The sequence below is a fragment of the Ciona robusta genome, chromosome 14, assembly GCF_009617815.1.
Source record: "Ciona robusta chromosome 14, ASM961781v2".
NCBI classification, from domain to species: Eukaryota; Metazoa; Chordata; class Ascidiacea; order Phlebobranchia; family Cionidae; genus Ciona; species Ciona robusta.
This window is the reverse complement of record NC_143248.1, coordinates 243,517-256,060: the sequence shown is the minus strand read 5'-3', so window position 1 is coordinate 256,060 and position 12,544 is coordinate 243,517. Positions and strand designations below refer to the sequence as shown.

The 12,544-nt window shown below is 36.1% G+C and overlaps 1 protein-coding gene across 4 annotated transcripts in view; it reads left to right on the top strand.

The window, feature by feature from the left end:
- Positions 1-1,039: 1,039 nt before the first annotated feature.
- Positions 1,040-12,544, top strand: part of LOC149724634 (nucleoprotein TPR-like) — a 24,405-nt gene continuing 12,900 nt past the window's right edge. For 3 of the 4 annotated variants that reach the window (XM_089892890.1, XM_089892889.1, XM_089892888.1), the window contains exons 1-24: positions 1,041-1,263; positions 1,427-1,531; positions 1,933-2,103; positions 2,280-2,341; positions 2,560-2,715; positions 2,947-3,090; positions 3,439-3,607; positions 3,852-3,924; positions 3,987-4,128; positions 4,611-4,703; positions 5,012-5,224; positions 5,443-5,853; positions 6,092-6,297; positions 6,997-7,135; positions 7,402-7,524; positions 7,870-8,031; positions 8,849-8,953; positions 9,223-9,405; positions 9,704-9,862; positions 10,135-10,279; positions 10,336-10,469; positions 11,074-11,160; positions 11,480-11,630; positions 11,921-12,150. In XM_089892890.1, the coding sequence (XP_089749016.1) occupies positions 1,110-1,263; positions 1,427-1,531; positions 1,933-2,103; positions 2,280-2,341; positions 2,560-2,715; positions 2,947-3,090; positions 3,439-3,607; positions 3,852-3,924; positions 3,987-4,128; positions 4,611-4,703; positions 5,012-5,224; positions 5,443-5,853; positions 6,092-6,297; positions 6,997-7,135; positions 7,402-7,524; positions 7,870-8,031; positions 8,849-8,953; positions 9,223-9,405; positions 9,704-9,862; positions 10,135-10,279; positions 10,336-10,469; positions 11,074-11,160; positions 11,480-11,630; positions 11,921-12,150 (3,717 nt within the window). In that variant the 5' untranslated portion in view covers positions 1,041-1,109. Of the gene's footprint in view, positions 1,264-1,426; positions 1,532-1,932; positions 2,104-2,279; positions 2,342-2,559; positions 2,716-2,946; positions 3,091-3,438; positions 3,608-3,851; positions 3,925-3,986; positions 4,129-4,610; positions 4,704-5,011; positions 5,225-5,442; positions 5,854-6,091; positions 6,298-6,996; positions 7,136-7,401; positions 7,525-7,869; positions 8,032-8,848; positions 8,954-9,222; positions 9,406-9,703; positions 9,863-10,134; positions 10,280-10,335; positions 10,470-11,073; positions 11,161-11,479; positions 11,631-11,920; positions 12,151-12,544 lie in introns of all 4 variants that reach the window. The other variant, XM_089892887.1, reaches the window with a different exon arrangement.

The window sequence follows — 12,544 nt, the reverse complement described above, 5'->3', positions numbered from 1 at the left end:
GTGTCCTTTCCCCACAGTACTGTATTAGAGTTGGCCATCTTTATAATAAAAACGCCTATTTATGGCAGGTTATTTGAATAAAAGTCGTCGAATTTTATTGACTTTGAATTTACATTATAGCGCCGAACTTTATAATGAATTTATAATGCATATACTGATTAATATTATTTAAATTCAAATTAGATCTGACGTTATGAAATTTAACTTTTCGCAAATAATTTATTAAATAATGTCAGATGCACTTTGCAAAGAATATAAGGTACGCCACGCCTGGTAAAAAACAAGGCACGAATAAAAAATGACAATTACTATATTCATGCTAGAGTAACGGGGCAACGATAGTTGTTACCGCACGCACCCAATTTCATTGGTACATACACCTCGTGCCCGCGTACCAGTTATGTTTTTTCGAAAACATTTCATTAGTGACCAATCGGTTGGAACACTGTCCGCTGAGTACCTGAGGGCACACATGGTCACATTGTTATTGGCATTGTAGCAAATATGCTACGGTTACGAGGCGAGCGCTACAATCGTATAGAGTACTGTGGGGTAAAATGGCATACCGTTTGCACCTAAATCTAATATTTCCTGGTGTATGTATTCGGGGACACAAATACAAATTTATGTTATGACTTGCTGCATCGCCCATTAAGTATGTGACTATTGGTCAAATTAATGTATTTCAACAATAACGTTTCGTCTGGTTTTACAAGTTTGGTGACCATCTTAAAAGTGGCGTCAACACGATTTGGAGTCACGGTAAACAGACGACATGGCGTCTCTAACGCCATGACAATTGACAACTGTATACCATGTGGCACACAGCGAAAATCGGCGGCATATCTTTAAATTGGATTGCGTGTTTTGGTAAATTAAAGTTTTAGTTAGGTTTATTTGGTTTACCAGCCACGCTTTTAAAGAAACGCTCTTAATTACATCTTTTAACCCATAGCGTGTTCTAACAACTGTCGTTTTGTTGTTAATTATAATTTATAATTCCCTTCTCTTTGTTGTTTAAATAATATGATCTTCGCTATTGTATAATTAATATACTTATCGTGTTTAGATATATTGTTACTAATGATTTGTGCCATTAATGCGTCACCATGGACGAAGATTTATTGCTTCAAGTTTTCTCTAAGGAAGATTTAAGTTCGTTGTCACAAGAACAAAGCTCCAAGTTTGAAAAACATTTGAAATCCAAGCAGGAGCATGCTGTGGCATTGGAAGGAAAAATACAGAAGCTCAAAGCTGACTATGGTTTGTTATTAAAATGCTGACTAAACAGTTAAACTGAAATGTTTATTAAAGATGCATAATAAAGGACACCTGTGTTGAAATATAAACTGTAAAATTATATATTTATTTTATAAAGCGGATATTGATATATATATACAAACATATTTTTTTCTTACTTGATCAGAACAAAAATGTTACGACCTGGACAAGAAGTTGATTGAAAGCGGAACAAGGTTGAATAATGAGGCTTCGATGCTCGCAAAGTCAACTGAGCAATGCAAGAGTCTTGGTGGGAACTTAGTTGTTACGAATCACCCACAAAGTTACATAGGTGGTAACTTTAAGCGGGCACGAGGTGTATGAAACAGAACACCCGTGTTATAACGAATGTTGTTGCCCGGCCATGCGAGGATAAATAAGTTGCTTACGTGGTAACTTGTAAGCGGGCACGAGGTGTATGAAACAGAACACCCGTGTTATAACGAATGTTGTTGCCCCGCCATTTGAGGTTAAATAAGTTACATAGAGGTAACTTGTAACGGGCACGAGGTGTATAAAACAGAACACCTGTGTTTGAATGAATCTGGAAAAATGGTTTCAATTCGTTCATATTGAAAACATAAAAAAAACATTTAAATACATGCTTTATCGATACGGATCATTTGATATGATAACCGTTTGTGTTTTTAGAAACTGCCAAGTTAGAATCCGAGCGTAAATGTGAAGCATTAGAGCAAGAGGTTCACGAAGCCAGGATGAAAATAACTTCGTTGAAACGAATAACGGAGGGATGGGATGAAGAGCGGATGAATCTGCAACATGTGATTGAAAAAAGAGATTTGGAAATTACAAGATTAAATGGTAGTTGATTGTTTTTTATATATGTTTTTTTCTTTATATATATATATATATTTAATATTTCATTGAGTTAATTCTATTCTAGGTTTCATTTTATTTTAGTTTATATTTGATTCTATACTAGATAAATAGTTGAAGATGACACCCATTTATTACCATGGACCTAATTGTTATTTTAGACGAATGGAAAACACTTTGTGACAGAATGAGTGAAGCCATTTCAGTGAAGAATGAATTGCAGGTAATTTATCTTTGAAAAAAAATAATAAACTCCACAAATCTTACCCTGATCTGGTGCTATAAAAAGACACAAGTCCAACAAATTGTTGTATTAGATATATATTTCGTCTAAATGGGATCACTAGTCTTTGCAAAAGAAGCAATGAGCACCAGATCAGAGCTAACTCCGTGGAATTTATTGAAAGTTATTTCTTTTATTCTTTACATTTTAATTTCCAGATAAAACTTGATGAATTATCAAGTTCAAATGTCACCGAGCATTATCATTCGAAGAGGGTGGAACAAGAAAACGAACTTTTAACGAACGAGAATCAACTTATTAACCAACAATTAACCGAGAAAAATAATGAACTGCTTGCTTTGAGGAAAGAAAAGGTAAATTGTGTAGAATGTTGGCAGTAGTAATGTGTGTCTGCTGATGTGTTAAAAAAGCTGCTATATTTTGGAAGAAATTTTCTAAGAAATGATCAAAGCTTCATTTTATGTATTATGTATGTGTTGTATTATATGCAGTAATACCATTCATATTTATACATGCTTGAAAAATATAGCAGAGTTGTGACATATTTCCAAATAGTTTCTTATATTTATCAACATATTGCACAGGGCGATGAAATAGTATCGCTGCAGGGAAGATTGGAGATGAACAGAAACGAAAATCATCAACTTAAACAAATTGTTACTAATCTTAAAACCAATGAAACTACAATGTCCGACAAACTCAATCAGATGCTCGAAAAATCCACCAAGGTTGCAAAACAAATGGTTTTGTTATTCTGTTGTTAAAAAAAGAAGAAAAAACACCCTGTTCCCAAAAAAACATGTTTAGACCTTATTTTACAATAAACAGTAAACAGTAAACACAACAATATTTTACTCTTCTACCAAAAACAAACACATGATAACACCGTCTGTTTTTATAAAAAAGGAAAAACTGCAATTATTAAATTAGATTTGTTTCATGGAAATGAGGTCCAACTATCCCCTGCCCCCCCCCCTGTATTTTATTCACCTGCGACCCTTTTGTTTGAAGCTATAGTTTCTGCCATACTATGAGCATTATATACAAATTACAACAAATATCTTCATGAATTACAGGCAGACGAGGATCACCGATCCATGGAAGAACTTCATCGTTGTGAACTTCAATCCCAAACACGCTTAGCTGAGTTGTATAAGTCGTCCGCTGAAGATGGGGAGAGAAAGGCAGAGGAGTTGTTGTCCGCTGTTGAAGAATTGCAAAGTATCGTCAAATCAGAAGCAGAAAGTAAGAAACGTTTGGGTTAATTTATATTTAATGCATAGCTTACCATTGTGTAAATTATTCTAAAAAATTAATATTATATTTAATTAAACTAATCCTGGAAAGCATGAAAATGTATTGAATAAACCTTAGTATAAATGGCAAATTTAAAAACAAAGAACTAGATATCAAGCCTTTATTTTTAATCATATTAAAAACCTTAACATAACAGCGCTAACAAACTAAAGTTTGAATATTTTTCACTCAGGAAATGATATTTTACAAGCAAAGTTGAACGAAATAGAAACCCAAAACACCGAACAGACCATTCAAATAGAACGGTATGTTTAATATTTGTTCCTCCGTTCAAACATGAGCTTATACAGTTGTTTTCTTACCATAGATTGAAGAAAGAATTAGAAACAGCGAATGATATGATCACTGCCAGCAAACGAAGAGAGTTAAGTCACGATGAGTTAGCGGAGATGTGCCCAACCGCTGCGATGACAAGCAAGTTTATTAAATCTGGGATGACACTGACACAGGTGTGTAACTTGTGTGATATGAATGAATGTAACTTATCCTCGCATGGCGGGGTAATGACAGTGGTCATAACACGGGTGTTCTGTTTCATACACCTCGTGCCCGCTTACAAGTTACCACGTATGTAACTTGTTTATCCTTGCATGGTGGAGCAACACAGTCGTTATAACACGGGTGTTTTGTTTCATACACCTCGTGCTTGCTTACAAGTTACCACATAGTAACTGTATAAATATTTTACAAAAGAATTGCAAAACCTGATTGAATATCAAAATATACAGTCCAGAACATTTTAACTAAATCATAAAATGTGATGGAGTTACATTCTTCTATTTAAACTCTGAATAATTTATTTTCATAATTTCATGCTGTTTCAATGAGTTATAAAGATGTGGGTTTGATATTATCAGGGGGCTTATCTGTATTTGCTGTCTGTAGGCAGTTTCATATTTATATACCTTAACTGTTACATTGTTATCTGTAGATATATTCACAATATGTTGAACAATCTGATGAGCTTGAGGTTGTAAAGGAAGAAAATAAAAGATTGAACGAAGCCATGGATTCTATATTAGAGGTGCTGTGTCTAAATACAATTGTATAAAGTAATACAGCATACATAGCCACAGTATTGTGCATGTATATGGGTCTGCATGCTGTGATAGTAGCTTTACTCGTTGATATACACAACATATTTTTAACAAACTTGGAGGCGACATTGTTAAAATACAGTTACATCCATAGTTGTCAAACATAGGGAACTTCATTGATTAATGTGACAAATGCAATATATTTGGCAAAAAGCTTTAAAAAAACTATGGCAAAGAAAACTAGTCAGTGCATATTGTTTCTTTAATTTATCCTGTCTCTAATTTTCTTCTTCAGGAATTGAACGCGAAGGCTCCAATATTGAAACGTCAGCGCGAGGATTATGAGCGTGCCCTCACGACTATCAACCAACTGACCTCGCAAACCGATGAAGCAGCCATGGAGTTCCACCAGTTGAGACAAGACGCTGACGATGCAAAACGTAAAGCTGGTCATCTGACTCGGGAGAATCAACGTTATAATAAAGAGACGGCCGATCTTTCAAAACAAGTGAGAACTGCTGTTCTTTTCAAATAAATATCCTTTTTTAAATTCATTCTGGAATTTAGGGGACTGTTGGAAAGGTCCAGGTTTTTGCGACACATTTGAATTTGAAATAAAGATATTTTATTTTCTAAAAATATACATACTTACCGATTACCGTGACAAAATTAATAAAAAAATTGTTGTGTGTTTTGTTGTGTTCTTACTTTTACATTTTCTACCAGGTTCGTTACTTGCTTAAAGAGGTTGAAGAATTGCGAGGAAGAAGAGTCAACATGTCTCCTCAGAAGATCGGAGATAAATCGCTCCTTGTCGTGAATGAAGATGGATCGTGTAACGATGTCAGCAGCTCTTCCGAACTTATATCGCAAACTCTCGTCACTTTCAAGGACATCGGAGAACTCCAGGAGCAAAACAAGAAGTTGCTGAAAGTGATCCGGGAGCTGAGTGATAAGCAGGAGGAGGCGGAGGTGGAGGGGATCGATGTGAGGAGCAGGGAGCTTCAGGAGGAACTGGAGGTTGTAAAAGATGAGTTGATGCATTTGAAGGAGGACCGAACACGACAGTCGTTGTTGGTGGAAGGGATTGTTAGACAAAGAGATATGTATCGCGTGTTGCTTGCACAAAACCCACAAGTAAGTTGAGCTTAAGGTTAAATGGGGGAGGACCTCACTCATACTGTAGGACCTCATTCAATAGAATGTGCATACTAGATATACAATGTTGAGGTAATGAAACTCTGGCACAAACTAAACTTAGGCTCACTTGCTTAAAATAGAGTAAAATAAGTCTGAATCCTAGAACTCATGACATGCCTTGCTGTAAGACCTCACCCACATGCAATAGATTTAACAATATTGGATTTCTATGTAGAGTGGATTGCCCCCTAGTGTTCTCGCAAGCCCCTCGCTTCTCATTGACCAATCCATGATGAACGCAACATCCATCTCCACCCCTGCTACTCCAGGGAAGCCAACCACCCCCCATGAGACTGGATCCCCACAAACCACCAAGAAAGCTTTGCTTCAACTTCAAGATGAATACGCCGAATATAAAGTAGATGTCATCAAGAATAATAAGTAAGATTTTAATATTTTTTTTACCTTAAACTATTAAATGACAAGTCACTGGTGAGGAATAGTAGATCAGTGCTCTTCCACCGGTGTGCACGGTGCACCCTAGGGTGTACCAAAATATGCCAGGGGTGCACCAGTGAAAAAGCATTACTGGGAAATGTGAAACTAGTCTTCTCTTTAACCGCAAGCCACATGTTCCCAATTGATTTTGATTAGCAGTGCTTTTCGATTAAACAGGGATGTATTCTCGTACGCATTTCTCCTAGATGACGTCATTAGTTTTACGTTAAAGTAATCAGGGGTGCATGAGTTTGTAGCAACAACTTTAGGGGTTCACCAACCCCAAAAAGGTTGAAGAGCACTGTCGTAGATGATGGAAACATACACAACAACTGTAAACATCTAGGAGTGATTGCAACATTGTTACGCAATATACCACGTGGCGTTGAATAGTAATATACTCTTTTTGAATGGTAAAATATTGATGCGAATAGCATAGTGTAACAACCAACCTTCTACAGCAGATAACAAGCTTACGACGATATGCTTTGTTAACTTTGTTTTCGCAAGTAAATATGCAAGTACTTACGCCCACAATAGTAACCATGCAAATAGGGTAATATCGTGACATAATAGCTTCAATGCTAATGTAAAGAAAATATTCTTCTGCCTTCTATTCATTTTCCCAAATATTTAACACAGGGTGTATGAAGACAAGCAGGAAGACCTTCAAGCTAAATTATCCGAAGTCCGAATATCCAACGGTAAACTGGAGGCACAGGTGGAGTTTTCCAAGGAGAGATACGAGATGGTTAAAAAGAATGAAGAAAGTTCTAAAAAGGTTGGTTTTCTTTTGCTATGGTTTTTATGTACAGAATATAATATAATGCATAGTACTGTGGGGGGATAGGGTATCGTTATTATTCTGCTAACAGGCAACTGATCCAAACACTGTTCGTTGTCCAAGTTTTGAATCAATAATAGTTTTTTTACCTTAAATTTGCAGGGAAGTGGATGATATTTTATTTATTACATATATATATAAATACATATATGTATTTATTTTTGTATTTTTAACCACAAACAACATTTTTTGTTTGTTTGTAGGAATGTGATGTTTTGCGTGAAAAGAACAAACAACTATACAGCGCCATGCAACAACATGAACGTACGATAAGTAACCTTAACATGGAGTTGCATTCGGCTCAAGAACTCACCATTAAATATCAGGTGATTGTTCATATTTACATGTTGTAGCCGATCTACAAGTGTAAATATATACTTGTTGTCTTTTTGTTCATAGAATGTTACATATGGTAATGCATGTGTGAATATATATATATATGTGTTAATGTATGTACACACAAAAGTGAAGATAGGATTTTACGTAAAAATTTGTGTTTTAAACCTTTTGTACTTTTAATCGACTGATGTGACCCCTTGTTTTCTCAACACTTATATTACTCACTTTAATTTACATAAAAATATTGGTGTCCCCCCATATTTTCAAGCTTGCACCCATGGTTACTATGTTACACTTAACTGTTTTAATTTACATTAAAAAAATCCCCACAGTCGAGATGCGACTCCATTAAGAGTCAGCTTGACATCAGCAAGAGATGCGAGGATCGGTTGAACGCGGAGAACCAATCACTACAAAGAGAGCAAAGCAACTTATCTATGTTGTTGAGCAACTTGCAGAAGATGCAGCAAAGCATGGAAGGACAAGCGTTTGAAGTAAGACTTGCAATGATTATAACACGTTCTATTCTATGTGAGGACTTTGTTGAGGACCTGGAATTTAAGCCAAGTTTGGCTCATTACCCCAACAACCAAAGATTTGGGCCAGATTAGCCTTGTTGTTGTATAAGAATGAACCAACTTTCCCGGGTCCCATGGCATGCCTGACTGTAGGACCTTACCCATATAGAATAGAATGTGCATACTGCATATACAATGTTGGGGTAATGGGCAACTTTGGTTTAAACCCCAGGTCCCATGGCATGCCTCACTGTAGGACCGCAGCCATATAGAATAGAATGTGCATATACAATGTTGGGGTAATGGGTCAACTTTGGCCTAAATCCGAGCTCCCATGGCGTGCCTCACTGTAGGCCCTCACCCATATAGAATAGAATGTGCATATACAATGTTGGGGTAATGGGCCAACTCTGGCCTAAATCCCAGGTCCCATGGCATGCCTCACTGTAGGACCCCACCCATATAGAATAGAATGTGCATATACAATGTTGGGGTAATGGGCAACTCTGGCCTAAATCCCAGGCCCCATGGCATGCCTCACTGTAGGCCCTCACCCATATAGAATAGAATGTGCATATACAATGTTGGGGTAATGGGTCAACTTTGGCCTAAATCCGAGCTCCCATGGCGTGCCTCACTGTAGGCCCTCACCCATATAGAATAGAATGTGCATATACAATGTTGGGGTAATGGGTCAACTTTGGCCTAAATCCGAGCTCCCATGGCGTGCCTCACTGTAGAACCTCACCCATATAGAATAAACCACATATTTATCCACATATTCAACACCTAGGTCCGATCACAACTCCACAGTCGATTGGAATCCCAGGATCGTGAGTTGATTGTTTTGAAACAAAGGGTTAATGATGTCACACAGGAGAAACAAGATGCTGTACAGGTATGGGGCTCGTAAAGTTTTTAAATAATTTTTTTCAATATTTTTAACCTGTTAAAAAAAATTATATATTAGTTTTTTTATTAACTGTTTTGTTACATTGGTTTTAAACAATTAAAAAAATTGGTACATATATGTTTTAAACATGATGTTTTTTTTTAATAAAAAAAAAAAGAAATGTTTTGTTTGAATTGTAATATTGGCATTGTTGGTATTAGTACTTTAATGTCAATGGGTTTGTTTTTTACCCAATTTTATTATTTTACTTTTAGAGCATAGAGAAACAACTGCAGGTGTTGCAAAAGGCGCTCGAAAATGAGAAGATGAATTCAAACAAGTTATCGGAAGATTTGAAACAAACGAAACTTGACCTTGAAACTTTGGATCAGGATAAAATGGAAGCTGAGACCAAGTTACAAATTGTTGAGGAGAGGCTTGCTAGTTTGGGGGGGGAGGTAAATGAATTATATTGTTTGTTGAACGAACATATATTTGTGATGAATATGATGCGGGATTGCAAATAGGACGAAGTTTTCCAAAGCTCGTCGCTGCTACCTATTGTGGGCCTATGTGTCTTTGGACAAGACACTTAAAAACATTGCTCCAACCTAAATTGTCAGTCTTACAGAAAATAAAAATATACGTGGTAACTTGTAAGTAGGCACGAGGTGTATGGAACAGAACACTTGTGTTATAACGACTGTCGTTGTCCCGCGATAAGTTAAATAACAATCATCCATACACCTCCATCAGGACACAGATGAGGACACCACATCACTCCTCCAGCTGCGTAGAGAGATCAAACAAAAGTCGGACGAGATCATCAACCTCACTACAAGACTGGAGAAAGCTCGTCGTCACGCTGACCATTATAAAGAGGTGGCATCGGCTTCCGAAGATTCACTCAGACAAGTAAGTTTTTTATATATGTTGTTTTTGAGGGGTAGGATGGGACATGCTTTCATTTTGTTTACGGATCCCATTAGGTTGTTTATATAATCTAATTCTCACAACTTTGAAAAAACTGTTGTTAACTGTTCAAAACACGATCAGGAAATATGGGATATAATGTGGTTTTATTAAGTATTATAGCAGGTGACTTAAATAGCAAGTTAATAACATGAAATAAACATTGTAAAGTAATTGTTGTTGTTTATCTTTACATAACAACACACCACACACAGGCTGCTTCATCCAACAAGGAGCTGATGACCACACTTGAAACTCGACTGCAACAATCAAACGAACAACAAACCAAACTTGAACAGGACTTAGCCAAGCTACAGGAAGAACACCAATCGCTAAAGATGGAGAAATATACAATGACTGGTAAAGTATAAATTTAAATATTAATTACATAATTTTATTTTACAATAAAACTCCAGGCGAAGTAGAGCGCCAAACAGCAGACCTCCGCAAGCAACTCGTATCCGTGCAATCAGAGTTTGAATCTTCCATGCGAAGAACAACGGAGGCGATCACCAATGAACGGATCGCTCGTGAGGATAGAAGCCAACAGGTGATGTTTATAATAATGTGTTACATGTATGTATGTATTACTTATATTGTTGAATAAATCTATATATTCTGTTTATTTGGTCTTTATAACAATGTAAATAATGTTACTTATTACTGCTGTATATGTATTGTTGTTATTGTATGCTTATATATATCAATATACACCTTTATATTAGATTTCACTTATAACATTATATCATTCTGAATATTCAATTTAACAATTTATTCTTTTGGTTAAATTAACAGTTAACAATTTCCATGTATTTGTGGCATATGAATTTACTATTTTATTAAATTGTGTTTACCAATTTCTCCCAAGTTCACTAAGCTTAATCAAAATAAACATCAATTCTTATAAACGTATGAAATACTTATTAATATGCACAGGTATTATGTTTCGCTTAACGCATTATATTATTTTGAATATTTAGTCTCTATTAGTTCTTCTAAAACTTTGGTTCTTGATAGATGGTAAATAACTAAACATTACTTCTAAGTTCTAATAAATATATTCATAGCTTTCTACATAACCCAAGCTGTTAGATGAATATACTGTATCGATAAATTAAACACGACTCTTTGTAACATATTCAATACACACGTAGGTGGCGAAAGCAGAAGAAGCAAACGATAACTATCAACGTGAGATGATCCTTCATTCAAACGCCATGAAAGAACTGATTCAGATTAAAGTAAGAATATGTCGTGTAATATAGTAGGGTATGGGAAGACGAGACACCTTTAGCACAAAATATTGAAATTTCCTGATGGTGTTTTAAACAATTGACAACGATCTATGGGAGTCGGGAAGATACAGTTTTATAATTCTTTGAATATTCTTTTTTTACCACCAAATGAAAGAGAAAAAAGAATGAGAACCATCTTTCTCTAGCCTACTACGAATAACATTTCTACAAAACAGGAAAATTCTAGATACATTTCTCTTTTTTATTAATCATCACATTCCTATAAAAATATGATATTGACAAAAAAAACGTTTGTCCAAAACAGGAGAAATTGAAATCGAGCGATGCCGAGCATCAAAAACTTCGGTTGGAATTATCGGCAGCTGAGAATTCATTGAAAGATAAAGAGGAAAGTTGGAAGTGTGTGGAGGAGAAACTACAAAGTGAAAACCAACAACAAGTTGTCAGAGTACAAGGTGATTGTTGTTGTGTGGTGCTTTGGGGTAAGATAAGATGCCTATAACACCTGTATCCCACATATCTTGATCGTTTTTTGATCAATTAAGAACTTTCTTTAGAATTTTTTTAGGATTTTTTGCATCTTTTTATGTAAGATCTTTAAAAAAAGTAACAAAAATGTCAACTAGTCAAAGTCTTGGCTCCGAACGTAACATCTCCCCTAATTATTGCGTAGCATCATGAAAGATTTTGAAAAAAAAGTTAAAAAATTGAAATTAAAACAATCAAAGTTTTAACTTTCTTTTAGAAATTGAGAAACAAAACGAAACACTTCACGCACAAATACAAACCATGAGTGGCCAGTTGGTGGAGCTACAGAGCAAGGTGTCAAAAACATTAAGTCCCCAAAAACTTTACCCCTCTCGCGACCCAGTGGCTGCAGCAGAAGGTGGGGGGGCTGGGTCGTCCAACCAACAGCTGCTCGATGTGATCAAGTTCTTGAGGAGAGAGAAAGAAATATCGGACACTAAGTGTGAAGTGGGTGTTTCAAATGTGTATTTGTTTGTTTATATTAGTGTATATGTGTACGTATTTATGGGGGTTTGGTAAACTGGCCCACTGTTTAGCGCACCTGTCAGTAACCCAAAGGTATTGGGTTCAAAGTTCCATGCTGCTACTATTGTTGGCGTATGTGTTCTTGAGCAACACAGTTAACGGTAATTGCTCCAACCTAAATTGTCAGCCACCAAGTTACATACATGGTAACTCGTAAGCGGGCACGAGGTGTATGAAACAGAACACCCGTTTTATAACGACTGACGTTGCCCGCCATACGAAGATAAATAAGTTACATGCGCGGTAACTTGTAAGCAGGCACGAGGTGTATGAAACAGAACACCCGTGTTATAACGACTGTCGTTGCCTCACTATA